General features: G+C 60.2%; 2 protein-coding genes across 8 annotated transcripts; both read left to right on the top strand.

Annotated features, from left to right (window-relative positions):
* The first annotated feature begins 4,949 nt into the window (after positions 1-4,949).
* On the top strand, positions 4,950-20,065 carry PPP6R1 (protein phosphatase 6 regulatory subunit 1). Of its 4 annotated transcripts, none has more exons than XM_030298237.1 (23): positions 4,950-6,322; positions 6,595-6,781; positions 6,889-7,026; positions 7,119-7,184; positions 8,495-8,607; positions 8,693-8,806; positions 9,184-9,346; positions 9,431-9,583; positions 9,705-9,839; positions 10,169-10,233; positions 10,325-10,440; positions 10,527-10,612; positions 10,769-10,858; positions 10,944-11,041; positions 13,028-13,085; positions 13,180-13,355; positions 16,202-16,326; positions 16,423-16,570; positions 16,668-16,738; positions 16,841-16,922; positions 17,297-17,407; positions 17,489-17,567; positions 19,996-20,065. In XM_030298237.1, the coding sequence occupies exons 1-22, from the start codon at positions 5,724-5,726 to the stop codon at positions 17,562-17,564; spliced, it is 2,970 nt and encodes a 989-aa protein (XP_030154097.1). In that variant the 5' UTR covers positions 4,950-5,723; the 3' UTR covers positions 17,565-17,567; positions 19,996-20,065. The 4 variants fall into 4 exon arrangements, with proteins under 4 accessions (XP_030154097.1, XP_030154096.1, XP_030154094.1 ...); XM_030298236.1 differs by having other exon boundaries at positions 19,993-20,055; XM_030298234.1 differs by lacking the exon at positions 19,996-20,065 and adding an exon at positions 17,671-18,516 and having other exon boundaries at positions 17,489-17,560.
* Positions 19,364-21,661, top strand: TMEM86B (transmembrane protein 86B). Of its 4 annotated transcripts, none has more exons than XM_030298378.1 (3): positions 19,364-19,746; positions 19,996-20,239; positions 20,787-21,661. In XM_030298378.1, the coding sequence occupies exons 1-3, from the start codon at positions 19,696-19,698 to the stop codon at positions 21,167-21,169; spliced, it is 678 nt and encodes a 225-aa protein (XP_030154238.1). In that variant the 5' UTR covers positions 19,364-19,695; the 3' UTR covers positions 21,170-21,661. The 4 variants fall into 4 exon arrangements, with proteins under 4 accessions (XP_030154238.1, XP_030154237.1, XP_030154239.1 ...); XM_030298377.1 differs by having other exon boundaries at positions 19,993-20,239; XM_030298379.1 differs by having other exon boundaries at positions 19,689-19,756; positions 19,993-20,239.
* The last annotated feature ends 4,215 nt before the right edge of the window (positions 21,662-25,876 follow it).

Below are 25,876 nucleotides of genomic sequence, written 5' to 3'. Positions count from 1 at the left end.
CCCTCCCAGGCTTTCCCAAGCCATGGACAAGTCCCAGCTTATTGTCCTCTGTGGCTGTGGCCAGGTCCCTCCTTCCCTGGCTTCAGTGGCCCCTCGTCCCAAATGGGCATCCTGCTGCCTACCTTGCTAGGTCTGTGCTGGGTTCTGCATCCTACTCAGAGGTCGTGGGGTCGCCGTTACTGTTGTCCTATCCTCGGAATCAAGCTCCCTACCCCCTTTCCAGACTTGGCAGAGAGCTGACAGTTGGGGAGACTCGAGGGAGGTGGTCTCATAGCCCTTGGACCTGCTGAGCGCTCAAGGGGCTGAGGCCGGCCTTTCAGTCATGGGTTCTCTCCCCTGCTAGGGCTCGTGTCTCATCTCAGCAGCCTGTGGCCCTGTGATGGCTGAGGGTGGCGGCGCCTGCAGGCCAGAGACGGTCTCTGCCAGCGCTAGACCCTCCCCTGAGCCCCTGGGCCACTCAGGTGGCCACCCCAGACGCGCTTGCTTGCAGGGGCTTCATGGCCAGGGCAGGCGAGGAAGGGGTGGAAGGTAGAGGATCGGGCCCCGGGCTCCCTGGCACCGACAGAGGTGGTGGAGGCAGATCGGCGGTGCAGTGGGGCCGGCGCTCTGGGCCCTGCAGTCAGGCCCTGTCTGAGCCTGGGCAGGGCAGGGGCGGGGTGGGCAGGCTCCTGGGAGGGCAGCTGCTGTCACAGGCCTAAGAACAACACAGCAGAGCAAGAGACCCGCGGCGATGGTGCCAAGCTGGCAGAGAGAGAGGTGGTTTTCTTTTTTAATGGCTTCCTTTCTCATTTACAGTTTCCCCTTCTTCCGTTTGCAGCCAGTCATGGTTTTCAAACGGTTGCTAAAAACCAGTGGTAGTCACTTCCGTTTTCTTGAAGTTTGCTAAGAGTTGCATAGGGTGGGGGTGGTGGGGTGCGAGGCGCCTGCCAGAGTATTTGAATGACCTGGGTCGCTCAGGCAGGTGTGCGGAGAGTCTGTCTCTGGGCTTTCTGGTTTTGAAGCTATCACCCCTGGGTTACTGTCCAGCTCCTTCCGTCCCGCTGGGAGTGTCTGGGCTTCGGCGGGGTCAGGGACCTACAGGAAGGGGCCACCAGCTGCCGAGCACTGCCGTGTCAGGACCACCTGCCTGAGCTGGCCGTTCTCACAGGACTCTTCCTGAGGGCTGTGAACGCATTTCACAGATGAGGAGATGAGGCTCCAGGATACCAGGTGCTTGGCCCAGGCTCACCCCATTAGAGTGAGAATGGAACACCCCCCCCCCCCACTGGCCCATCCAATTCCCAGGGCTTCCAGCAAGTTCTGTTAAGTGGGAAGATGGGGTTGGCCATCAGGACTTGAGGTTGGAGTGAATTGAGAGAGCGTGTGTGTGTGTGTGTGTGTGTGTGTGTTCGTGTTCTCCTGTATCTCCATCTCTGTTCTGTGTGGAGCTTGAGACGTGATGCTTGTAGGCACCAGCCGCCACTCACTTGCGTGTGATCCTTGCAGCCTCTCTGATTTTGGAGGAACGACCTTAGGTTCTGAGAGTTTAAGGGGCCACCTGGGTTCTGAGGCCCCTGGAGTTCATTCCCCATGCCACCCGGCACCCTCCTGTCTTACGGTAGGCGGGCCCTCCCCTGCCCATCCCTCCCCACCTCTCCCCCCTTCCCCCGCCCGCCCCTCCCCACCTTACACCGGCTCTCTGGAAAGCAGCTTGGGGAAGGAAACCCTAGCTGCTGTCCACAACCAACCCGTGGGAGAGGTTGGGGATGATGCCCTGATCCCGTGCCCTCTAACTAGCTGCTTTGGAAGTGGGCGGGTCTCAGCTTTGACAATTTCCGCCAGTAGACAGGATAGGGGGGCTGTCTGAGTCCTGGTTCTGCCTCTTGGTGGCCACGGCTCCGTCCCTCTGGGCCCCTGTCCCCATGTCTGTCAAATGGGAATATCCACTCTCTTGTCTTGATGTGGAGCCCAGGTGCCCATGCTGGTGTGTAGGTTTCCAGGGGATGTTGTCTGGGCCCCATCCCCGCCCTGCCCCTCAGCTGTGGGGGGTCCTGCTTAGCTCAGGGGTGTTGGGGGTGTGGAAGGGGGAACCTGTGCGTGCTTTCTGTGCTTCAGCTTTTGTGGCACCTGGCGCCTGGTTAGCTCTGGGTGACTTGGACACAGAGTGAGGCCTGGCCCCGGCCCTGTCACCACAGGCTTGAGCAACTTTGGTTTTGTTTTTGGTAGTGTTTTTCGTTGAGATACAATTTATACGTCATGTGGTTCATTTATTTAAAGTGCACAAGTCAGTGGTTTCTAGTATATTCAGAGTTGCGCAGACATCACCGTAGTAGGTTTTTTTCATTGAGGTGTAACGGACAAAATTGTGTACATTCAATTTTAGAACTTTTGGGGTTTTTTTTTTAGATATGCTTTTCCCAAAAGGAAATCTCATATCCATTAGCAGGTGCTCTCACCCCCACGCCCAGTCTCCTCCAGCTCCTGAAAGCCACTAATCTGCTTTCTGTCTATGGGTTTGCTTCTTGTGGATGTTTCACGTTAAGTGGCGTCCTACAACACGCAGTCCTTGGTGACTGGCTTCATTCCCTGGGCTTAGGGGGTCTTTTGAACTCTCTGGTCTCCCCCTCACGTGAGTCTCCAGTGGAGAAGGAGGTGGTGTGCTTGCCACATTGAGCTCCTTGCCTCTCACAGCCTGGGTGGTGGCTGCCCCTCAAGGGGGTCCTGGCCCCAGGTTTGCCCAGCTCAGTGCCTTGGGGCTGGTGAGTCACCTGTGCCAGCCCTTAGTTTTCTGGCCTTTAGCACAAGGCCTGTCACAGACTTGTTACCCAAAGAGAGAGGACGTCCATCAAGCGTAGAAGGGTTTCTTGAGAAGGTCTAGGATCTCAGCAAATGGAGGGAATTGCCTGCATGCAAAGGAGAGTCGCTGAGTACTTTAGAGTGTGTGTGGGGGGGTGATATTCAATGTTTTCCCCGTCACACGGCCCGGGGGTGCACACTCAGCACCGGCTCAGCCCTCCTCCCCTCCCCACCCCCACCTGTGACTGTGGTTTAACGGGGGGGGGGGGGGGGGAGGGACATGGGAGGAGCGATGCCCTGGCAGATATGTCACCTGCTGCCTCAGAGAGGGCAGGGGCCTTATGACACGTGGGGGGTTGCAGACGGGGGTATCTTTCTGCTGCTATTTTGAACATGATCGAATCGCGTACCAGGTGCTGTGCAGGGTGCTGCCCCTGGGCGCTCACAGCAGCCTAATGAGGAAGGCTCTGCCTGTGCTGCCCGTCATCTGGTCAGGGCACCAGGGCACGTGCACCGTGTCACAGCACACTGTCGTGCGGACCGGGGTGCACATTCCAGAGCTGGTGGATGGAGGGGGTGCCAGAGCACTGCTTCCACCCTCTCGGGGGGTAGAGGCTTGGCAGGAGACCCCAAGGATGAGAAGGAGCCGGTTACTGGGACATCCCAGGCCGGCGAGGCAGCAAGAGCAGAGTTGCTAAGAAGATCCCAGGCCAAGTGTGCTCTGCACACAGAAAAGCCGGTGTGTCCAGTGCAGGTGAGGAACGCGGTGTGAGGGCGGCTGGAGGAGCCAGCTCACACAGGCCTGCAGCCGGGGCAAAATTTAGATGTATCTGAGAGCGGAGGGAAGCTCTCAGGCTCCTGAGCAGACAGGACGTGGTCAGGTTCCATCTTAGCAAGACGGTCCTGGATGCCTGTGGAACAGAACGGAGAGAGGTGACGGGGCCTGGTCGGGGTGAAGGTTCTGCAGGTTAGAGAAGCGCCCCCAGTGGCTGAGTGATGGGCAGGTGTGCAGGCTGTGCCTTCCTGAATTCGGAGGTGTCTCCTGAGTAAGCGCTAGACTAGGAGCTGAGTGTCCCGCCAAGCCCCCGAGGACCGGGAAGGGGCCGGCCGTCAGAGTCTGGGTGAGGATGGCAGAGCCAGGCCGAGCTGGCCCTGCCCAAACTTGGGCCTGAGCCTGCCCATTCCTCTGTAAGTGAACAGGACAAGGCCCCCCGCCCGGAGACTTTACCTTCCGGGAGCTTGGGTGGACAGTCGCCTTTGTGCACCTCAGCATCCTCGCCTGTAAAATGGGGCCATCCATACCTTCTTGGGGGGCAGTCATGAGAGTAGGGAGAGATAAAGGCCAGACGGTCCTGAGCCAAAGCTGTCAGTACACAGCTGATGTGGGACATCAGTCTGGCATGTTAGGGAAGGGGCCCCCTCCATTCCTGTGATGCCGGGAGGCCTAGATGTCCAGCATGGTGCTGGGGCCGTGATGTCCTGCAGGGACCTCTTAAGGAGGGCCGGCCGCAGGCTGGGGGAGGCACACCCCTAAATGGCAGCTGCAGGATGACCTGTGAGGAGCCAGGCTGTAGCTTCCTTGGGGAGGCGCCGTGTAGGTGTGAGAGAGCCGGTGTGTGCCAGTGCTGTGGGAGTGGAGGTCCAAGGGGAGGCTGGGCTTGGCCCGAGCCGGCTGGAAGGCTGGCAGGGGCCCCTGGGGTCTCAAATGGCGAGACCCAGGGAGCCCTTTTGGGCTTCCGGCCGCGAGCGAACACCAGGCACTCACGTTTGTGTTTGAGAAAAGTGGCCAGCGTGGAGTGGAGGGTGGAGGGCTAACGGGAGAGTCCCTGTGTGCTGTGGGACGGGACCTCTGGGCCTGTGGGAGGGCCCCCCGCCACCCTGGCAGGGACCTGGTGCCTGCTGCCGTCTTGTATGGTGGTGTCTACTCCACTCCACCTGCCGCCGTCCTGAGCCAGGGCCGAGGAATCGCCAGGGCCCCAGATCTGGGATCATTGCAAATTTAGAGCCACTTGTTCCTGGGCACGGCGGGTGGGGAGGACGCTTGGAGGTGAGTAGTCTCCCGCAGAGGCTGGGAGGGAGGGCTGGGTGCGGGGGGGGCGGTGTCTCGAAGGGACCGAAGCCATGCGTGTGCCGCTCTGCCCTGGCTTTGAGTCCTGGCTGCTTCCTGAGGGAGTCAGAGCCACTTTGTGCTCTGGGCCTGGGCTCCATTCCATGGTGGGTGGTGTGGGGCAGAGAAGGTGAGGGAGGGCCTCGCAGTCCATCCTCGGTGGCCTCTGCTTTAGGTGGTCTTCACAGGCAGGTGACGAATGTGAGGTCTGGTCAGCACCTGTGTGGTGCTGGGGAACCCCCAACTTTCCTGGGCATGAGTTGCCTGTCTTGCAGCGGGGTGGCGACGTGTCCTCAGAGGGGGCCACGGGTGCTCTGCGTGGGGGACTGGTGGCCTGGGAGCTTGGTGGCAAGTGCAGGGCAGGCCTAGCAGGAGGTCTGGACTGGGAGCCGTAGGCCTTTGTAGAGGCCTGGTTGAGTCCACGTGCATAGTGGGCTCAGACCCCCAGGCACCCAGGGAGTGCTCCCGGTGAAGTGCTCCTGGTCGGGGAGTGGGACGCAGCCTTGTCCTCCTCCCCACTGAGTCAGTTACCCTGTCCTGGTTCCTTTGGGCCCCAGTCAGCGGCTCTTCTGGGAGGGCCCCCTCCCCCGCTTTTCCTCTTCCTTGTCCCGGGCCCTGGGTGGGTGGGGGGGGGGGTTGGGTGTGTTTGTGTGTGTGTATGTAGAATCCAGGCAACAGCCACAGCCTGGAGACATCTCAGACTTCCCTCTGCCGCCGCCCCACGCCCTGCACGTGGCATGGTGATTTGCTGGGCTGGCCAGCAGCCCCATGCTGGCGACCATGGGGCATTTGAATTTGTTCAGATACAGATTGAAGCGAGTCTGATGCCAGAGGCTCCAGGATGAGCACTGCTCCCACCCGTACTCTCAGGGTCCCTGCCCAGATTTGGGACCGTGGACACAGGCCCTGGACGGGGACAGGATCGCAGGGGCTCTGCACAGCCTCAGGGCTCTTCTTTGCAGGCCACGTGTGTGCACCCCCAGCCCCCCACCTCCCCCCCCCCCCCCCCGGCCCCCGGACTTCCCCCGCGACTGGGGGCGGAGGGCTGGTCAGGGCCATTGGCCTCAGGTGTGCACTACCCTCTGAACTAGAGGGTGGCCCTGTCAGGCTGCCATGGTCATCCAGCAATAGGTGGCTGAGGTGGAGGGAGTGGGGCGTGGCGGGGCAGAGCCGGCAGAGGCGGGTGTGTGACAGGCCCCGCCCCCAGGGCGCCATGTTTTGGAAGTTTGACCTGCACACGAGCTCACACCTCGACGCGCTGCTGGAGCGGGAGGACCTAAGCCTGCCCGAGCTACTGGATGAAGAGGACGTGCTGCAGGAGTGCAAGGTCGTCAACCGCAAGCTGCTGGACTTCTTGCTGCAGCCGCCGCACCTGCAGGCCATGGTGGCCTGGGTCACCCAGGAGCCGCCCGCCAGCGGGGAGGAGCGGCTACGCTACAAGTGAGCCCCACCCCGTCCGTCCCGGCCACTGCCCTACTTGGGCCCCGTGCAGGCGGGGGGCCGGGAAGCAGGGGTGAAGGCGGATGTCAGAGGTCACCTGGGGGTGGGCCTGGGAGAAGGGCGGTGGGGGTCGGGTCCAAGCTCAGGTTGACTGTAGCCTTGGGGGCAGTGGGGAGCCACGAGTGGGTTCTGACAGGAGGGCATGGGAAGGCAAGGATGGCCCCGCCAGCTTCCCTGACATTTGCCACCCTTTTTGGACGTGAACCCCCCAGGTACCCGAGCGTGGCCTGCGAGATCCTGACCTCAGACGTGCCCCAGATCAACGACGCGCTGGGTGCCGACGAGTCCCTCCTGAACCGGCTCTACGGCTTCCTGCAGAGCAGCGGCAGCCTCAACCCACTGCTCGCCAGCTTCTTCAGCAAGGTCATGGGCATCCTTATCAACCGCAAGACAGACCAGGTACCGCCGCACCAGGGCCAGGGCGGCGGGCAGGCGGGCAGGTGCGCGGGCCCTGCTGGGTCGGGCCGAGTGACGAGCCTGACGAGCGCTGCCCCTCTGGCCCCCAGCTCGTGTCCTTCCTGCGGAAGAAGGACGACTTCGTGGACCTGCTGCTGCAGCACATCGGCACCTCGGCCATCATGGACCTCCTGCTGCGTCTCCTCACCTGCGTGGAGCGGCCACAGCTGAGGCAGGACGTGGTCAACGTGAGTGTGGGGGCGGGGCCTGCCGGGAGGGGGTGGGGCCTGCCGGAGGTGGGCGGGCCGGTGAGCCCAGCGCCCCTCCTTCTCACCCCCAGTGGCTCAATGAGGAGAAGATCGTGCAACGGCTCATTGATCAGATCCACCCGTCAAAGGACGACAATGTGAGTGTCCCCTACTCACCTGCTGTTCCTACCTGTGGCCCGGCCTCTTCCCTCAGATCTGCTCTTCACACCGGCTTTGCCCCCTCCTCCCTTCCTAAGAGGTGAACTGGTGAAGAAGGGAAGCTTTAGAACCTGGTGTGTGCATGCCCTTGAGTCTCTTGCTGAGAGTAAGAGGGGCCGGACCCCCACGGACGGGGTCTGGTGAACCAGGACCTTGCCCAGCATCTGATGGGTCGCAGCCTGGCGAGGGGCCTCGGGCTCTAGGCCCCCTCACTGCCAGCCTCCCCCCACCCCCCGCCCCGGGGTCCCTTCCCTGCCCCCTCCCCTGCTGACTGTGACCTGGCAGATAGACCCTACTTGTGCTTCAGAGAATCCATACAGAGGTTCCGCATCCTCACTGCAGCTCACGGGGCCTCGCCGTATCTTTCGGAGCTGCTGGCTTACAGAGCCGAGGCCCACAGGTGTGGGGAGTTAGCCCTGAGCATCTAGCCAGTATCCGTCCCTGTAGGGTGAGGGCTGTGCAGGCCTTGTGGCACAGGGGCTCTGAAGAGTGAGCGGCCCGTGGCCCGGGTGGGTCTGGGGTCTGCACAGGTGGGCCCTGGCAGCCGCTCAGTAGGTTACACTCAAGAGTTGTGTTCATGTTTCTCTCTTGGCTTTTCTTTGTAACAGCTTTGTTGAGATATAGATTACGTGCCATGTGGATCACCTATTTAGAACACAATTCAGTGGTTTCTAGCGTGTTCACGAAATTGTGTGATTATCGCCACATTGTTTTAGAATACTTTTTCATTACCCCAGAAAGGAAATGCTGTGCCCATTAGCTGTCACTCCATTGCCTTGCGGTCCTCCAGCCCCCAGCAGCCACCAGTCTGCTTTCTGTCTCTGGGTTTCCTTTTCCTGGACTCACTGTACGAATGGAATCACGAAATACATGGTTTTCATGACTGGCCTCTTTGCTCACCTGTGTTGTGGCATGTCAGTGCTCCGTCCCTTCCTGAGGCTGAGGAATGTTCTGGCATGCAGACACATCACTGGTATTTATCCACTCACCAAACTCTGGACATCTATCTGGTCGTTCCCTCCTTTGGCTATAGCAGATGGGGTGTCACCTTCTCCAGGAAGCTTTCCTGGGTTTCCTATTTCTTCGTCGTCTGTCCTCTCCCAGCATTCGGTGTCTTCGTTTTCTTCCCTCGGCATTTGTTTCCCCATGTCTGTGTTTCCCCATGTCTGTGTTCCTACAGGCCAGCTGGTCAGCTCACGAGGGCCCAGCAGCTGGGCTGGTGTCCTCAGCTCTCTGTTTGCCTCCCCAGCAACATTCCAATGCGTCCCAGTCCCTGTGCGACATCATCCGCCTGAGCCGGGAGCAGATGATCCAGGTCCAGGACAGCCCAGAGCCTGATCAGCTGTTGGCCACCCTGGAGAAGTGGGTTTGCGGGGCAGTTCCCAGGCCCAGGGAGGGAAACTGTCCAGAGCCCTGCACCCTGACCCCGCCCTGTCCCCCGCCCCAGGCAGGAGACGATCGAGCAGCTCCTAAGCAACATGCTGGAGGGAGAGCAGAGCCAGTCTGTCATCGTGAGCGGGATCCAGGTGCTGCTGACCCTGCTGGAGCCCAGAAGGCCAAGGTGAGGGGGGCCAGCCCCCCCAGGGGGCTGAGCCATCCCTCAGAGCCCTGCCTTTGCATCTAGAGGCGAAACTCATGGGGACATGGCCTCTACAAGGGCTGGCCCCTTCTTGGTGGTCACTTAGGGTCCCGGGAAGAGAGTCCTCTGCTCACATCTGAGGCCAAATAAACCGCCTGTGGCTTGGAGGTAGCTGTCTGAATCCAGGGCCCTTCAGGCAGGTGGTTGCCTGAGACAGTGGGGCCTGTCCTGCACAGTCCCTGAGCACCCACCCCTGGTCCTTGCCCTACCCTTCCCAGGGAAGCAGTTTTTCACTCCCAGAGGTGCCACACGTGAGCATATCCATGCACACAGGCCCTCTGTCCTGTCCCCTACCGCAGGTCTGAGTCTGTGACCGTGAACAACTTCTTTAGCAGTGTGGACGGGCAGCTGGAGCTCCTGGCCCAGGCGACCCTGGACAGCACCGCGGCCAGTGTAGGCGCCCTGCACGCCCTGCGCCCACGCCTTGGCCGTTTCCACCAGCTCCTGCTTGAGCCCCCCGAGGTGGGCTGGGATGCCGGGGAGGGAGGGTGGCAGGGAGGGTGGCCCCACATCCTGGGCAGCGCCGAGCCACCCCTCTGCCTGCAGCTGGAGCCGCTGCGTACTACATGGGGCAGCCTGGCCCCACCACTGGGCAACACCCGGCTGCACGTGGTCAAGCTGCTGGCCAGCGCCCTGAGCGCCAACGATGCAGCCCTGACCCAGGAGCTCCTGGCACTGGATGTGCCCAACACCATGCTGGTGCGGAGGGTAGGGGGGTGGGGGGCCGAGGGGGTCAGGACTGGGCGGGGGCCCCTGGGCAGGGCTGGGGGCAGAGGGCAGGTGGGGGGCCTCGGCGCCAGCCTGTGCTTCCCCCACCCAGGACCTCTTCTTCCACTACGTGTTCAACAACTTCCTGCATGCTCAAGTGGAGTCGTGTGTGAGTGCCATGCTGAGCGCTGGGCCTCCTTCCGACAGTGGCCTCGAGACACCTGCTCCAAACCCCGTCGTGAAACATGTGAGCTGGGCTCCCAGGTCCCCTTCTCTCCCCTCAGGTGGGCTCTGCCCCAGGTCTGCCTGCTGGGTGCCTGTGCGTGCTGGGGGTGGGGCTCGGCCTTGTCTTAGGTCTGTCTTCGAGAAATGGGGGGTGATGTGCAGGTAGGTGCAGGATGTGGTGCCCTCAGGGCAGCGGGTGTCCTGGGAGACAGAGGGATGGCCTCCCTGGATCTAGCCCAGGGCCTCAGGGAGGAGCTGTCCAGCAGCACCTCCATGGGGGTGGGGCTGGAGGGACGCAGGGGAGGAGGGGCGGAGTCTGGCCCCGCCCCCACACCCACCCTGCTGTCCCAGCTGCTGCAGCAGTGCCGCCTGGTAGAGCGCATCCTGACCTCCTGGGAGGAGAACGACCTCGTGCAGTGAGCATCCCCCGGGCCCCCTGCCCCCAGGGGAGGGCGGGGCAGGGGCAGGTGTGGCCAGTGTCCAGCTTCGGCCTCTGATCTTGTCCAGGTCTGCAGGGGGCCCTCGCAAGGGCTACATGGGCCACTTGACAAGACTGGCCAACGCCCTGGTGCAGAACGCGGAGAAGGGGCCCAACGCTGAGCAGCTGGGGCAGCTGCTGAAGGGTGAGGGCCTGGGCACACCCCAGCTCTGGAGGGCAGGGGAGGACGCCGTGGGGCCCCTCACGACCTGTCCCCTTCCCTCGGAGCAGACCTGCCCAGTGAGCAGCAGGAGCAGTGGGAGGCCTTCGTGTCCGGACCCCTGGCAGAAACTAACAGGAAGAACACAGTGGACCTGGTGAGGCTGATTCTCCCCTCCATCGGGGTTCTCCCCTGCGCGCACCCCTCCGGTCCTCGCCCCTACTCGCCCATACCTCCCCGCCCTGGTCCTCACCCCTATCCGCCCACACCCTGCCCACCTTGGTCCTCACTCCTGCCTGCTCACCCGTCCCAGGTGAGCACCCACCACCTGCACTCCTCCAGCGACGATGAGGACGACCGGCTCAAGGAGTTCAGCTTCCCGGAGGAGGCGGTGCTGCAGCAGGTGGGCTGCGGGGCGGGGACAGGGGCTGCCCTGCTCCTCCAGGCCCCACCCAGCCCCTGACCACCGCCCCGCCCCTCCTCCGCAGGCCTTCATGGACTTCCAGATGCAGCGCATGACCTCTGCCTTCATCGACCACTTTGGCTTCAACGACGAGGAGTTTGGGGAGCAGGAAGAGAGTGTGAAGTAAGTGCGCCCTCCCTGACAGGGTGGGGGCACGGGGCCGTGGGTCGGAAAGTGAGCACTCACCTGCCCTGTGGCTCCTCCTGCCATCTTTCCCATCTTCCCTGGTGTGGGTGGGGACAGGCCTTGTGCCGAGCCGGGCCTGAGCTGGGCCGTGTGGAGCTCCTGGGATGGGTCCTCGAAGCCGGAGTGGCCCCCACATCCCCTCGCCTGCACAGGCCCCAGGCTGACAGGCCCCAGGCTGACGGGAGAAATTCTTTCAGTGACTAGGTGTGCTTCTTTGTAATTGTGGTCTAATAATATTTTAACTTGGTGTTGTCGTCACCAACTTTCTTCTTTATTTTCCGAGCTTTCCAGCACAGGTATTTGTTGCTTTTATGGTCGAGAGAAGAAAATTAGGATTTTCTAACATCACGTAAATTGCATGAGCAATCTGGTGGCAGCAGCTGGAAGGTAGCAGAGGACCAGTGGCTGAGTGTCACTTGTGGGGGCTGGGGGGCCACGGATGTCCCTGGGTCGGGGGCAGCTGAGCTGAGGTCCCTGTCTGCATTTGCTTCGTCGCTAGCAGTGTGTTGGGTGCTTCTTGGGTGGTGTCCTGTCATGTGCCCACCATCCTCCTCTGCTTAGGGCTCAGGAGCCCCGTTAGAGCTGGGGAGACTGAGGTGCGTGTTGGCCGGCGTGGGAGCAGGATCACTGCTGCGTGATGGGCACTGGCTGGCGACTGGGCTGCCTCGCCTAGGTGGACGTGAGCTCTGTGTCCGCTGCTACCCTGCCCAGCTCAGTGCCCGGTGCATGGATGGCCTGGCGGTTCTGGCTGTGTCTCCGAGCCCTGGACCCTAGAGAGAAGACCCCGCCCTGGTGGGGGACGGTGTGGGGACTACCAGCTGTTTTCTTGATGGAAACTGTTGCCTCCACCGTCACATCATTTCCAGTGGGGCTACAGGCTCCTTTAAAAAACCTCGAAAGCCATGAAGCATTCTAGAGTGGAAGGTAGATGAATATTTTTAGGATGTTGGAGCTGAAGACGTTGCCCGGCAGGGCTCGGACTGCCCAACCGGGACCAGCTCTGCGTGTCTGGGTGGAGAGGTCGCGAGGACACCGCGTGGGCGTGTCTGCTCGGTGTCAGGAGCTGGGACAGCGCTCCGATCACTGACCTCCATTTGTCCACAGATCTTCGTGGCAGTGTTCCCTGGGGGGAGGGGGGCACGTGGTAACGTGGGAAGTATCCGTAACGCGGGGGACGGACAGATGTCCGACGCCGCCAGAGAAGTGGGTGAAGGACACGAGGCGGAGACTGGCGGGAGGAGACTAAGTGACGCTCCCGGCAGCACTTTGTGTTGGCATCGAAAGCGCGTGCGCTCACTTCCCTGGAGCTGGAAGTGTTTCGTGGGGCTTTCAGAAAGGGAGTTGAGCAGAGGGAGCTGGGTGTCGGCCCCGTGAGCGGGGTGAGAGGCGTGAGAGGCGGGTGGGGTGAGGCGAGTCCCAGCCCCAGACTCGCCCCGCTCCGGCTGGGGCTGGATATGCGGGCCGTGTGTGTTGTGGCCTGGCGCTGGGAACCTCCGGCTCTCACTCCTCAGAGACAGGAGGGATGATGACAGCCCCCACTTGTGGCCCGTAGCCACGGTCTCATTCGGTTTTGTTTCTTTGGTCTCTGCTTAAATTGCGTGCGGCTGCTTCAGCTACCAGAGGCCCAGGGCAGCACGGGGACAGAATAGGGAACTATTCCGTTAGGGAACTATTCCGTCAGAGTCGGCACACGGTTGCGTCTCCATTTCTGACCGTGCCGTGTTGGGTCCAGTCACCGTGGGCACTAGACTGTCTCCCCAGGGAAGCATGTGCCTGCGTAAGGAGCTCACCTCGACGGTAATCTTTACGCCTTAACGGGCATCCCTGTGTGAGGGCTGAGACAGGAGATGGAGGCGTTCTGTGCTCCACCTCGAGATGCCCTGACGCGGCCACTGCCTCACTGCTGTGGTACTTGCCTCCTAGCGCACCATTCGACAAGACCGCCAACATCACCTTCTCCCTCAACGCCGACGACGAGAACGTGAGTACCCCCCGTCCCTGGCCGTGCGGGGGTGGGGGTGGGGGGTCCTGCAGACAGTGCCTCCCACTCCAGCCTCCCACCCTGCACCCCGCAGCCCAATGCCAGCCTGCTGGAGATCTGCTACAAGGACCGAATCCAGCAGTTTGATGACGAGGAGGACGAGGACGAGGAGGAGGGCCAGGGCTCCGGGGAATCTGATGAGGAGGATGGTGCCTGGCAGGGCCGCCAGCTGGCCAGGGGAGCCCGTCTGGGCCAGCCCCCGGGTGTGCGGTGAGTCCTCTCCACCTCCTGCAGCCGGGAGCCCGGCACGCGGGGCGGTCGGGCCCCCGAGATGTGGTTTTCGCCCGCTAATGTGGATGAGAAGCGTGAGAACGTGGTGTGTGTTAGGTGGGGCACTTCGGTTTTGAATGCCAGAAACCCAGCTAAGCTGAGGTCGGCTACAGAGGGAATAGGGCAGTGGCTCGTGTGTGGCCGGAGAGAGGTGGGTCCTTGAAGAATGGCTTGGTGCAAGCGAATCTGTCTCTCCGCTCTGTTCTCCCCATGTTCGCTCTCGTTCGGGTGTCCCCACAGAGCCACCGACGTGGCATTGGTATGCCTTCGCTCCAGTACAGGAGAGGCGGTGATGGTGTCTCCCGTACAGGCTGTGACCAGCTCTTTGCACACCCCAGATTCGTGCCTTGTGAACAGGTGCTCAGGGCCTTTGTCCCTGTGGTTTCTGGCTTGAGGATTACACTGTGTAGTTTTAACTTTTTCGTGCACCGCCCCACAGACACCCCTTTGCCAGCCCCAGCACCCGGATGAGGGAGTGGAGCCATCCCTGTGCCACTGTGCCCCCTGAAGGTGGCGCTGTCCTGACTTCCTGCCCTATAGATTTTGCCTCCTCCTCCTACTTGAGAGGTCTTCACACACACACACACACACATCCCCCCTCCCCACCATGGCTGTGGTTGTGTTTCACTTCTCATCTGCTGGGTGTGCTGTTGTGTTACTGGCCGGGCTGGTGTGTACTTGTGTGTGTCCTTGAACACCCCAGTCATGACTCATCCCATGTTCTCTTCCAAGAGTCTCACAGTTAGGTTTTTGATCCCGTGGCGAGCTGTGTGTGTATGGTGTGAAGTGGGGGTCCAGCTTCCTCTTCTCTCTGTGTGAATGTCTTCCCAGCACCTCTTGTCGAAGAGACTGCCTTGTCCCCACTGAATGGACCCGGTGCCCTTGTCACACATCATTTGACTGTATGTGTGGGTTTATTACTGGCCTCTTTGGTCCATTGGTCCTTATGCCAAGACCTCCTTGTCTTTAATTTTTTTTTGTTTTCATTAAAAAAAATTTTTTTTTTTAAATTTTTGTTTTTCAACGTTTATTTATTTTTGGGACAGAGAGAGACAGAGCATGAACGGGGGAGGGGCAGAGAGAGAGGGAGACACAGAATCGGAAACAGGCTCCAGGCTCTGAGCCATCAGCCCAGAGCCCGATGCGGGGCTCGAACTCACGGACCGCGAGATCGTGACCTGGCTGAAGTCAGAAGCTTAACCGACTGCGCCACCCAGGCGCCCCTGAAAAATTTTTTTTAATGCTTGTTTATTTTTGAGAGACAGAGTCAGAGTGTGAGGAGGGGAGGGGCAGAGAGAGAGGGAGACACAGAATCCCAAGTAGGCTCCAGGCTCTGAGGTGTAAGCACAGAGCCGGATGCAGGGCTTGAACCTACGAACCGTGAGATCATGACCTGAGCTGAAGTTGGACGCTTAACTGACTGAGCCACCCAGGCACCACCCCCTAATTTCTTTTGTTATTTTAGTGAGAGAAAGAGAGAACATATGAGCAGAGGAGAGGGATAGAGGGGGACAGAGAATCTTAAGCAGACTTTATGCTCATCTCAGAGCCTGATGTTTGGCTCAGTCCCATGACGGTAAGATCATGACCTGAGCTGAAATCAAGAGTCAGACCCTCAACTGACTGAGTCACCCAGGCGCCCCATCCCTGTTTTGATTACTGTCGTGTTGTATTAAGTTTTGAAATCAAGAAGCGTGAGGACTGCAAGTTTGTGGTTGTATTTCAAGACTGTGTGGCCTATTCAGGGTCCCTTGGGATTCGGTGTGAATTTTAGCATCAGCTTGTTAATTTCAACAACTGAAGCCAGCCAGGGTTGAGAGGGCCCGTCTGGAACCTGTAGGTCAGCTCAGGTTGTGCCCTGCGAGCCCCATCCCATCCTCCAGTCCGTGAACACGGAACGTCTTTTTTCTATTTGGGTCTTTTGTAGGGTATAAGTTTCATGCTTCCTGTGTTAAATTTATCCCTACATATGTTACCTAAGTGGAATTTTGAGATTGTCGCAAGCGTACAGAAATAGAGTGGATTTTTGTACGTCGACGTTGTGTTCTGCGGCGCTCGCTCTAACAGTCTTAGCGGATTCCTTGGGGTCGTCTGAACACAGTCACGTCATCTGCAGTTAGAGCTTTACTCCTTTTCTGATCCGGATGCCTCTTAATTCGTTGTTTTGCCTCCTTGGCCTCTAGTATGGTCCTGAGCAGAAGTGGAGAGCAGCCCCGGTCTTGCTCCTGGCCTTGGGGAGCATCTGGGCTTCCTCCACCTTGTGTGATGGTCCTTGTGGGTTTAGGAGACGCGCTGCTGCCCCCCCCCCCCCGCCCCCGACTCTGGAAGCTCCCTTCTGCTCTCTCTTTGCTGAACGTCTGCGTTTACTCTGAGCTGCGTGCAGATGGGTCCCTTTCCAGTCGGTAACCATTCACACCATGGTGCATTGGGCATCTTAGGAGCCATGTCATTTCTTAACCATTCCCCAGTTGGCGACACATAGGCCAGTCGGGCTGTCCCCCGGGCTGGGGTCGTGTGTCAGTCGATACTTAGAGCGCAGTTTTGGAGCAGCCGCTCCGAGTGTGTGGTTGGAGGGAGAGTGTCAGGTCAGGGGTGGGGGCGGGGAGGCTGTTCACGTTAAGGATGGGCTTTGGCATCTTCTCACCCCATGGGCCCCGGAAGGCCCTGACCTGCCTGTGCTGTGGCTTCCCTGCCGCCCCCACTCGTCCATCCCTTCTGTCGTCCCCGGGTAGTCAGGACACCTGGCTGTGTCTCAGCATAGCCGCTGACCAGTGGTTTCTGGGCAGGAGTGGAGGCAGCACAGACAGTGAGGATGAGGACGACGAGGAGGACGAGGATGATGGTGACAGCCGAGCAGCCGGTGGGAGGACCGGGCCCCCCTGTCACCCCGGCCCTGGCCCCCAGCCTCCAGGTGGGTGAACACGACACGCAGGGTGGGGCATGCCGGGGCGCACGTGGGGTGTCCGCCTGCCATGCTCACCCCTCCCTCCTCCCTCCCCCTGCCCAGGCCCCAGCTGGCCAGCCACCTTTGACCCAGTGCCTACAGACACCCCGACCGGCTCCCGAGACCCTGGGGAGAAGGAGCCGAGCTCTGGTCTCCTTGCCCCACAGGGGCCCCTCGGCGCTCCCCGGGACCTCTCCGCCCTGCAGCTCAGGTAAGGCCGCAGCGGGTACCCAGTCCCTGGGCCCCTGGGCTGGAGCGCTGACTCCAGCTGGCCCTTGAGCTGCTCCCCAACCTTGCCCTCCCCCCAGGTCTCAGGACCCCGCGTCCCCCTCAGCACCTCAGGAAGCCACAGACGGCAGCACAGTAGCGGAGCCCTCGGGTGAGTGTCGCCTGCCCAGCCCCACCGCCCACCCCGTTGTCCCCTGGCCTTGCCCATGCCCGACCTCGCTGAGCTCAGGTCTCCTGGCCTCTCTCCGCACAGCCCCCTGCCAGGCCTTGGTCAGCTTCGGGGACCTCCAGGCCACCCTCAGAGGGACACGCTCCACTCCCAGCTCCTTGAACAGGTGAGCGGCTCGGGAGACAGGTGGAGCCTGGCCCCTAGGTTGGTCCTGCCCTGGAGTTGCTCCAAATGGCCCTCAGAGGACCCCCCAGGTCTGCACTGCTGCCTCGGGGCCTTGTGGCGACTGAGGGTCCGCTGCTGTGCCTGCGCCCACGTGTGGATGCCACAGAGGACCCTGGAGCCCAGGGCCCCAGGGCTGGGAAGGCTCCCAGAAGCAGGCAGGCGGTGTGCAGAGCTATCTGGATCTTCTCCTGCCTGGTGGCTCCCAGGGGTCTCTGATGGGAGGGTCCACCCTGGGCTGTGCACCTCTTAGGGGTGGGAGGGTCCACAGGGTATTGGTGATGGGAGCCCCACTGATGATCCGCCCTCTACACACAGTGCAACCAGAGACCCTGCTACCTCCGTCCCAGCCCCCGCGGCCTGCCAGCACCCCCAGACCACAGAGGGGGAGAAGAGCCCAGAGCCCTCAGGGCTCCCCCAAAGCCAGAGGTGAGTGTGGTGCGGCCTCCCAGGGCAGCCGGGGTCACGTGGGGGAGGCACTGACCTTCCTACATCTGTCTCCTCTGACAGTGCCCAGGCCCTTACACCACCTCCGATGTCCAGCGGCTCTGCCCCGGGAGGGCCAGCATCCCTGGGCTCCCAGTGAGTGGTGAGGGCTGGCTGGGGAGCAGCTGGGCCGGGGGTGGGCAGGCGGGGGGCTGCGGGGGTGGGGGCAGCGGGCTGCTCACCTGGGTCTCCCTCTTGGTTCCCAGGTAACTGCCTGGTCCTGGTGGTGGCGGCTGAATTCTCCATACTCCACGTGGACCCGGCCCAAGTGGGGGCAGGGCGGGTCCCACGATGGCCCTGTTGCCCCATCACCCCCTCCCCACCATCTGCCCCCACGTTCTCTCCTCTGGACTCCCAGGAGCCTGGTGCCAGGGAGACAGGCCCCTACCCACCCCCATTTGCACTGAGAAAAGAAATTATGGAGTTTTGTCTCCTAGAATAAAGATACAGAGTCGAGTAGAGAGAAAGGAGAGAGAGAGAGACCTATATTATATATTATATAGAGAGAGTGGGTGGGTGGAGAGCCAGGAGGAGGCCAGGCGGGCGGGACAGCGGGTTGGACCTTCATCCCATCCTGAGGACATTGCCCCACCACCACCACGCCCCCAGCCTCCGGTGCAGATGCCCACACCCACACTCGGCTCAGGTCCGCCTCGGGGGAGGGCCCGAGTGGGGGCCGTGCCTTTGCCCAGACCCTTGCCCTGGACCCTGCACTTTGACCCGGGCTGGGGGCTAGAGGACCCCTGCCCGGCCCTGCTGCCTCTGTAGGAGCTGGCAGTCCCCATCCGAGGGGGTCTCTTTGGGGACATTCCTGTGGGGCCCTGATGCACTCACTGAGACTTCCGCACCTCCCATGGACCCCGGGGCGGGGGGTCGGCAGGGGTCTGGCTGGGGTCCCCTTCCCATGCCCGAGGGTCTGGGGTCCAGCCCAGCTGCCAAGTGACCTTGTCCCAGCTCCCCCTCCCCAGGCTGGCGTGAGTGTGCGTGTGTTCGTGCCCAGCTTCTATTTCATATTGCAAATATAAATAAATAAATACAGTTTAAGATTCCCACTGAGACCTTGAGTTCTGGGACTCGGGGAGGGGCAGCCTGAGCTGTCCTTGCACTGTGGCCTCGCGACCCCAGGTGTGGCCCTCAGAGCGCAGTTAGGCTCCTGGACCTCCTTGCTCTGCAGAGGGTGGGGTCACTCGGGCTCAGCGCAGGAGGAATGCCTGGGGCAGAGGGGCAGAGCCCTGCCCAGCCCTGTCTGGGACCTGGTCCCCACAAGGTCCCCTGTCCTGGGGTCTCTGTGTGTCCCGGCTCCTGGCTCCACACACAGGTGGCAGGTCTATCCCTGGCCTTGGCAGCGGTGGGCAGGGGAGCGACACGGCTGGGTGACCTTGCAGAAGCCCCTGAGCCTCAGCTCCTGCAGTGGAGCAGAGGGCGTCCGAGGTGGCCAGCCAACCAAGATAGGAGGGCACCTAGTAGTTCGTGCCTTCTGAAGTAGAAGTGAGGGACAGGCCAGGTGCACTTGCTGATGTGCACAGGAGCCTTTGTTCCGATGACTTCCAAAGCTGCAGACCAGCTCAGCAGTGATGACCTTGCCCAACCCGACACTGGCGTTCGCTCCTTCAGGAGGGTGCAAGGAGGCTGGCGTGGGGGCCGTCCAGGGCACGGGGAGGGCTTCGGGGTCCTGAGCGGGAGCTGAGGACCGCGTGTGGCAGGGAGGCCAGAGTACAGGGGGGACCCCCAGGCAGTCTTTTGGGGGACACTGGGTGGGCAGGTGCAGAGGGAGTTTCCATCCAAGGTGGTCCTGCCTCCCGAGCCAGGGTGATGGGGCTCCACTCCCCTGCTGAGGCGCAGGGAGTCCTGGGCATAGGGGAGGGTGTTGGAATCCTGCCCTGTGCTTCCTGACTGGTTGGGCATGGGGAGGATGTGAAGGGCACTTAACGACCACACTCGGGCCGGGGGCGGGGAGGAGGCAGGTAGGGGGGTGCGCAGAAGGCAGGTCTAGCGGGTGAGGACAGGGTGCTGTGGGGGAGGAGGGACCCCCGGGTCCTGACCAGCACCTTATCGGCGGTGCCAGGTGGGGCCATCCCCAGGGTGGGGGAAGCATCTCCCTGAGCCCTGTTACCAGTCCCAGAGTCCACAGGACGCTCCTCGGGTTAATGTGTAACCACACGCTGTCCCCTCCACCCCCAAAGCCACCTGTGCCCACATACGCACCAGTCTGGGGGGGGTCATAGGCCGACATGGACACCTGGGAAGAGGGTCTGTCCCAAAAGCCTTGCTTCTCAGTCCAAGTGAGAGATGGTGGGTGTGGGAGGGGGTCTGGCCTGGGCACCAGGGGACCTGAGCAGCGTGGAGGAACTGGGGGGTCCTGGCCCTCCCGGGGAGGCTGGGATCTGTGAGGTGGGACGTCCCGGTCCCTGAGCAGCCCCCACAACAGTGCGGCTGGGTTCGGGGCGGGGAGGGAGGGGCAGAGTGGAAAGCCCCCACATCCGAGCCCCGGCCCGGGTTGGGCTCAGTGACGCCCTTGTCCCCCAAAGCAGCTGCACCTGTGCAGGGGGCTGAGCCCGTTCCTTCTCACCTGTGCCATCTACTTCCTCCTCTGGATCCCTGAAGACCAGCCGTCCTGGATCAGTGCCCTTGTCAAGTGCCTGCCCGTCCTGTGCCTGGCGGTGTTCCTGCGGGCGGCGCGCTCGGACCGGGGCTACAGGGCGCTCCTGCAGGGGGCCCTCCTGTGCTCTGCCGTGGGGGACGCCTGCCTCATCTGGCCTGAGGCCTTCCTCTATGGTGAGCCCACGGGCGCAGGCCCCTGCCCTCGCGGAGCTCTCGTTCCCCCGAGGGGGCCGGGCAGCGTTCCCTGAGGAGGTGTGCGTTGTGTGGAGGGAAACAAAGAGGGGCCGCACGTGTTGCAGCCTTGGCTGGTCCAGGACGGCCTCACCAAGAAGGTAATGTCTTGAAGAGGGTGCAGGAGCCATCTGAGGAACGATGGGCCAGAGGGACCAGCGAGTGTAAAGGCCCCGGGGTGGGAAGCTGCTGGTGAGTCGAAACGGGTGGGTGGGCAGGCGGGGCCGAGTGGGGAGCAGAGCAAGGTGGGGAGTCAGCGGACAGTTCTAAGCGGAGTGAGGATGGAATGCAGCGTGTTTTAAGGTCGCTCTGGTGCTCGGGGAGAAGGGAGACCTGCACCGGGGAGGCGGGTACCGTAACCCCAGCAGACGGGTGCTGGGGCCAGGGTGGATGCTGGCACCTGGGGTGGGCCTTCCCTCAGGCTCTGCACTTCAAGGTGGCCGCGTGGGGAAGCGGGCCCACCAGGCACCACCCCCCCTGTCTCCTCCAGGCGTGACGGCCTTCACCGTGGCTCACCTGCTCTACCTCTGGGCCCTCGGCCTCACTCCCCTGCGGCCGGGCCTCCTGCTGCCCATCGTCCCGGCCTTCTTCCTGTACAACGGCCTCGTGCTGCTGCACCTCCCCCCTGGCACGGTCCCCATGTTGGTGACCTACTCCCTGGTCCTGGCGTCCATGCTGTGGCGTGGCCTGGCCAGGGGCGGGAGCGCCCGCTGGGGGGCCCTGCTCTTCACACTCTCGGATTCGGTGCTGGCCTGGGACGCCTTCCTGCAGTCCCTGCCCCACGCCCGCCTGGTGGTCATGACCACCTACTATGCCGCCCAGCTCCTCATTGCCCTGTCCGCCTTCCAGAGCCCCAGGCTCAAGTCCCGCTGACCACGGCTCGCACGAGCAGGTATCGGCCCCCTCCCCTCCCGCGAGGCCCTGGGCCTCCAGACTGACTGGCCTGGCCAGAGAAACCCCTGGGGGACAGCAGCCAGGCTCCTGGACTCCTGTCTGCAGGGGCCGGTCCACCCAGAGACACTTGAGAATCCCCCGTACCACCAAGTTCCTGCCGCCTTCCCTCTGGCCTGATTCTGGATGCCAGACCCCTCAACCACACCCGCGTCGGGGGGACCCGCCTGCCTGCCACCTGCCTCCCACGTCCACCTGCCCCCTTCCCTCTGGCCCTAGTTTGTGTCCAGGAGTGAAGTGCCCGCTGGGATGGCGCCATCTCTAGTATTTGGGGAGGGGCACCGGGGGAGGGCTGCCCACAATGACAACAAACGGTCCTTTCTCTTCTTCTTTCGTTAACAAACATACCATCTTAACCGTTTTTGAATGTACGATTCAGTGACATTAAATACATTCACAGTGTTGTGCACTGAATCTTTCTTTTTAATTATCATTCTTGGGGTAAAAACTGTCACCGTGAGGTGGAGCCCGCATGACACATTTTTAGGGGTCCGATGTAGTGATGCTAACCTCACGCGGGCCTGGTGCCTGGGCTTATGAGACGTGGAATTCCCCCAGTCAAAGTGCGCCAGGGTCAAAGTGCGTCCGGCCCGGTCCGCCCCTCGGGGAGTTCCAGACCCAGGTGACACCTGGGGGAGGAGCCTCACGAGGTCAAAGAAGGACACCCCAGGGAGTGACCTCCAACGCCAGCACGTGCGACGCGTGTTATGTCAATGAAGCGTGTGCTCTCCGTTGCGCGTTGAGGGACTCTTACAGCAGTGGGGAGACTTCTACATCCACGCTGTGCTTTGGGGGACCCCCAGAGCCCCTCCCTGTTTTAAGTTTTTATTTATTTATTTTTAATGTTTATTTATTTTTGAGACAGAGACAGAGCATGAATGGGGGAGGGTCAGAGAGAAAGGGAGACACAGAATCTGAAGCAGGCTCCAGGCTCCGAGCCGTCAGCCCAGAGCCTGACGCGGGGCTCGAACTCCCAGAGCAAGACCATGACCTGAACCGAAGTCAGACGCTCAACTGACTGAGCCACCCAGGCGCCCCTGAAGTTTCTATTTAAATTCCAGTTGGTTACCTACAGTGCGGTATTGGTTTCCAGTGTGCGATATAGTCGTTCCACACTCCCACACAGCACCTGGTGCTCCTCGCAGGTGCACGCGTTAATCCCCGTCACCTGTTTGCCCCATCCCCCCACCCCTGGTGACCACCAGTGTGTTCTCTTAATGTAGTTAGGAGTCTGCTTCTTCATTTGTTTCTTTTTCCGCCCTTTGCTCGTATCTTTAAAGTCCTCCTATGAGTGAAGTCCTATGCTTTTTGTCTTTCTCTGACGTATTTCGCTAAGCATCATACCCTCCGGTTCCATCCACGTAGTTGCAAATGGCAAGACTTCATTCTTTTTGATCGCTGAGTAATAATCCATTGTATATAGACACCACATCTTCTTTATCCGTTCATCCATCGATGGACATTTGGGCTCTTTCCATACTTCGGCTATTGTCGATAGTGCTGCTATAAACATGGGGGTGCACGTGTCCCTTCGAAACAGCATTTTTGTGTTCTCTGGGCCCAGCCCTATTTTTCCAATCTGCCCCACCTTCAGGCCAGGGTCCCCACTCACCCCCTGCCAGATAAGTCATGCATGCTGGGGGGCAACCCGGTCAGGGGCGAGTGATCTGGGGGCTGTGACTGGCCCTTCCCAGCCTCAGAGGCCTGTGGGTCTGTGGTACCTCCCTTAAGCCCCTGCCTCAGGCCTACTTGTGGGTCACGGTCACGCTGCCCAGGTCCTGGGTGCTCTGTCAGCCGTCAGAGCACGGAGGTAAAGTGAAGACCCTCTCTCTGCCCCCCCCCCATTACAGCACCCCCAGAACAATCTCCCGCCCCTGTGGAAAGTGCTGAGGAGGGAAATTTCCCGCCTCTATCTCTAAAGAGTATCTTCAAAAATGTTTTAAATGTTTATTTTGAGAGAGAGAGCATGAGCAGGGGCGAGGCAGAGAGAGAGAGAGAGAGAGAGAGAGAGAGAGAGAGAGAGAGAATCCCAAGCAGACTCCGTGCTGTCAGGACAGAGTCCAACTCGGGGCTCGAACTCCCAAACTGCATGAGATCATGACCTGAGCCGAGATCAAGAGTTGGGCTTCCGGGGCACCCGGGTGGCTCAGTCGGTTAAGTGTCCGACTTCAGCTCAGGCCATGATCTCGCGGTTGGTGAGCTCGAGCCCCGCATCAGGCTCTGTGCTGACAGCTCAGAGCCTGGAGCCTGCTTCAGATTCGTGTCTCCCTCTCTCTCTGCCCCTCCCCAACTAGCGTTCTCTCTTGCAAAAATAAATAAACGTTTAAAAAAAAAAAAAAAGGCTCCCAAAGGACCGAGCCACCCAGACACCCCTTCAAATTTTTTTTTTTATTGAAATGTGCCTACAGACAACATCGTGTCTGTGCAACGGTGTGTATGTCCATGCGTGCGTGCGGTGGGGACAAGTAGATCTGGTTTCCTAACAACTGTGAACTTTTATGATACAGTATCATTGACTGTCATCACTGTGCTGTGACCATGTCCTGTTTGAAGTCGTTTCTATTCAATTCCAGCAAAAAATGTGGTCATGGCTTTATTGAGATGCCCTTCATTTACCATCCAACTGCCCATTTAGAGTGTGCAGGTTATGGGCGCCCGGCTGGCTCAGTCAGTAGAGTGTGTGACTCTTGATCTTGGGGTCATGAGTTCAAGCCTCACGTTGGGCGTTGGAAGAAAAGAAAAAAAAAGTGCGCACGTGAATGGTTCATGGTACATTCACAGAGTTGTGCAACCATCACCACAATCCATTTGGGAGCCTTCATCACCCCAAAAAGAGACCCGTGCCTTCCAGCAGTCACCTCCCCGATCACTTACCCCCTCCGGCCCAAGGCAACCACCGGCATAATTCATCTTTAAACGTGTTACCGATCCTTTGGGATTTGGGTGCTTTCCAGGGTTCCACAAGGACAAGTAATTAGGATTCTACGCAATTCCAGTGTGAGGGTTCCCCCACACCACCAAGCAAAAGTCCCTGACACCCACTGGAGTCCCCCAGTTCAAGTCCATTCTGATGCTGGCTACCTGGAGACAGTCACAGCCCAGAGTGGAGGGCCAGGCCCCACGGGAAAGCCCCGCCCCTCCCGGAGGCCGATTTCGGATCCAGGCGGTCACGGGCTTCTGACCATCTGCTATATAGATCAGAGGTTCCTGAGACCCCCTCCCTGGGTTTGATTAGCATGCTCAATAGAGCAGCTCCCAGAACTCAGGAAAGCATTTCACTTACCAGAGCACAGATTTGGGGCCAAAGGGATATGGCTCACGGGAGAGATGCCAGGTACGTGGAAAGGACGTGGGGGTTCCGTGCCTTCTCTCCACACCTCCAGGTGTTCGCCGACCTGGCAGGCTGCTTTTTATTTTTTAGAAATTACTTTTTTCCCCATGTTTTATTTATTAATTTTGAGAGAGAGAGAGTCCCAAGCTGTCAGCACAGAGCCCGACGCAGGGCTGGAAATCACAAACCGTGAGATCATCACCCTGAGCCGAAATCAAGAGTCGGACGCTTAAGCAACTGAGCCACCCAGGCCCCCCAGTTTCCTGCTTTCGATATTGAATTATGTGTGTGTAAGATGTTACCACTGGGGAAAGTGGGACAAAGTTCACACAGGACCTTTTGTACTATTTTTTGCAACTTCCTGGGAGTCTCTAATAATTTCAAAATAAAATGTTTAAAAAACAATTTAGAACTTCGTTCATCAACAAAACACCCCACCAAAGATATTTTTCTTCCTTCTTCTTCTTCCTGTCCCTCTTCCCTCCCTCTTGAGACATTTCAGTCCTGAAGCCATTTGGCGGGACTGAGCAGTGCAGGCATCCCCGGTGGCGGTTCATCGTGAGGGTCAGAGTTCAGGCAGGGCGAGGAGGGCGTTCGCACGGCGGGCAGCTTCCTGTGCAGAGTCAGCGAGATTGAGCAGGGCACACGGGTCTTCGCAGGGGTGAGGAGGTGGTGGCAGAAAGGGGAACAGATCACATACAGGAGGCTTGCTCATGTTAAGTATACAGAAGCTAGACCTACGCTGTCAGAGAAATGTGTTAATAATAACAGAGAGAAAAAGTGAATGAGCCACACGTGAAAAGATGCTTCATATCACTGGTCGCTAAGGAAATGCAAATCAAGACCACCTCACGCCCGTTAGGATGGCAACCACCAAAGAAGAAACTCAGAAGTGTTGGTGAGCATGGGAGATACCCCGGGCACCATGGGTGCGAACGTAGAATGCTTCAGCGACCGTGGGAGACAGCATGGCGGTTCCTAAAATAATTTAACACAGAGTTACCGTACGATCGAGCAATCCCGCTTCTGGATCTATGCCCGAAATAATTGAAAGCGGGGTCTCGAAGGGATATTTGCACACCCAGGTTCAAAGCGGCGTTGTTCACAATACCTGAGAGGCGAGAGCCGCCCACGTGTCCGTCAGCGCGTGAGTGAATAAGCAAAATGGGGACTATTCTCTGTACGTCCATGTGGTTGGTGGTGAGTTGTCCCCAAACCTCACTGATGACCCCTCACCCCTCCACACACACTCTTGACAGAAGAGCTTGGACTACCACGCCCCTGAGCCCCCTGGGGGT

This window comes from Lynx canadensis, chromosome E2 (assembly GCF_007474595.2).
Source record: "Lynx canadensis isolate LIC74 chromosome E2, mLynCan4.pri.v2, whole genome shotgun sequence".
Classification (NCBI taxonomy): domain Eukaryota; kingdom Metazoa; phylum Chordata; class Mammalia; order Carnivora; family Felidae; genus Lynx; species Lynx canadensis.
This window is presented reverse-complemented; position numbering and strand designations above follow the sequence as displayed.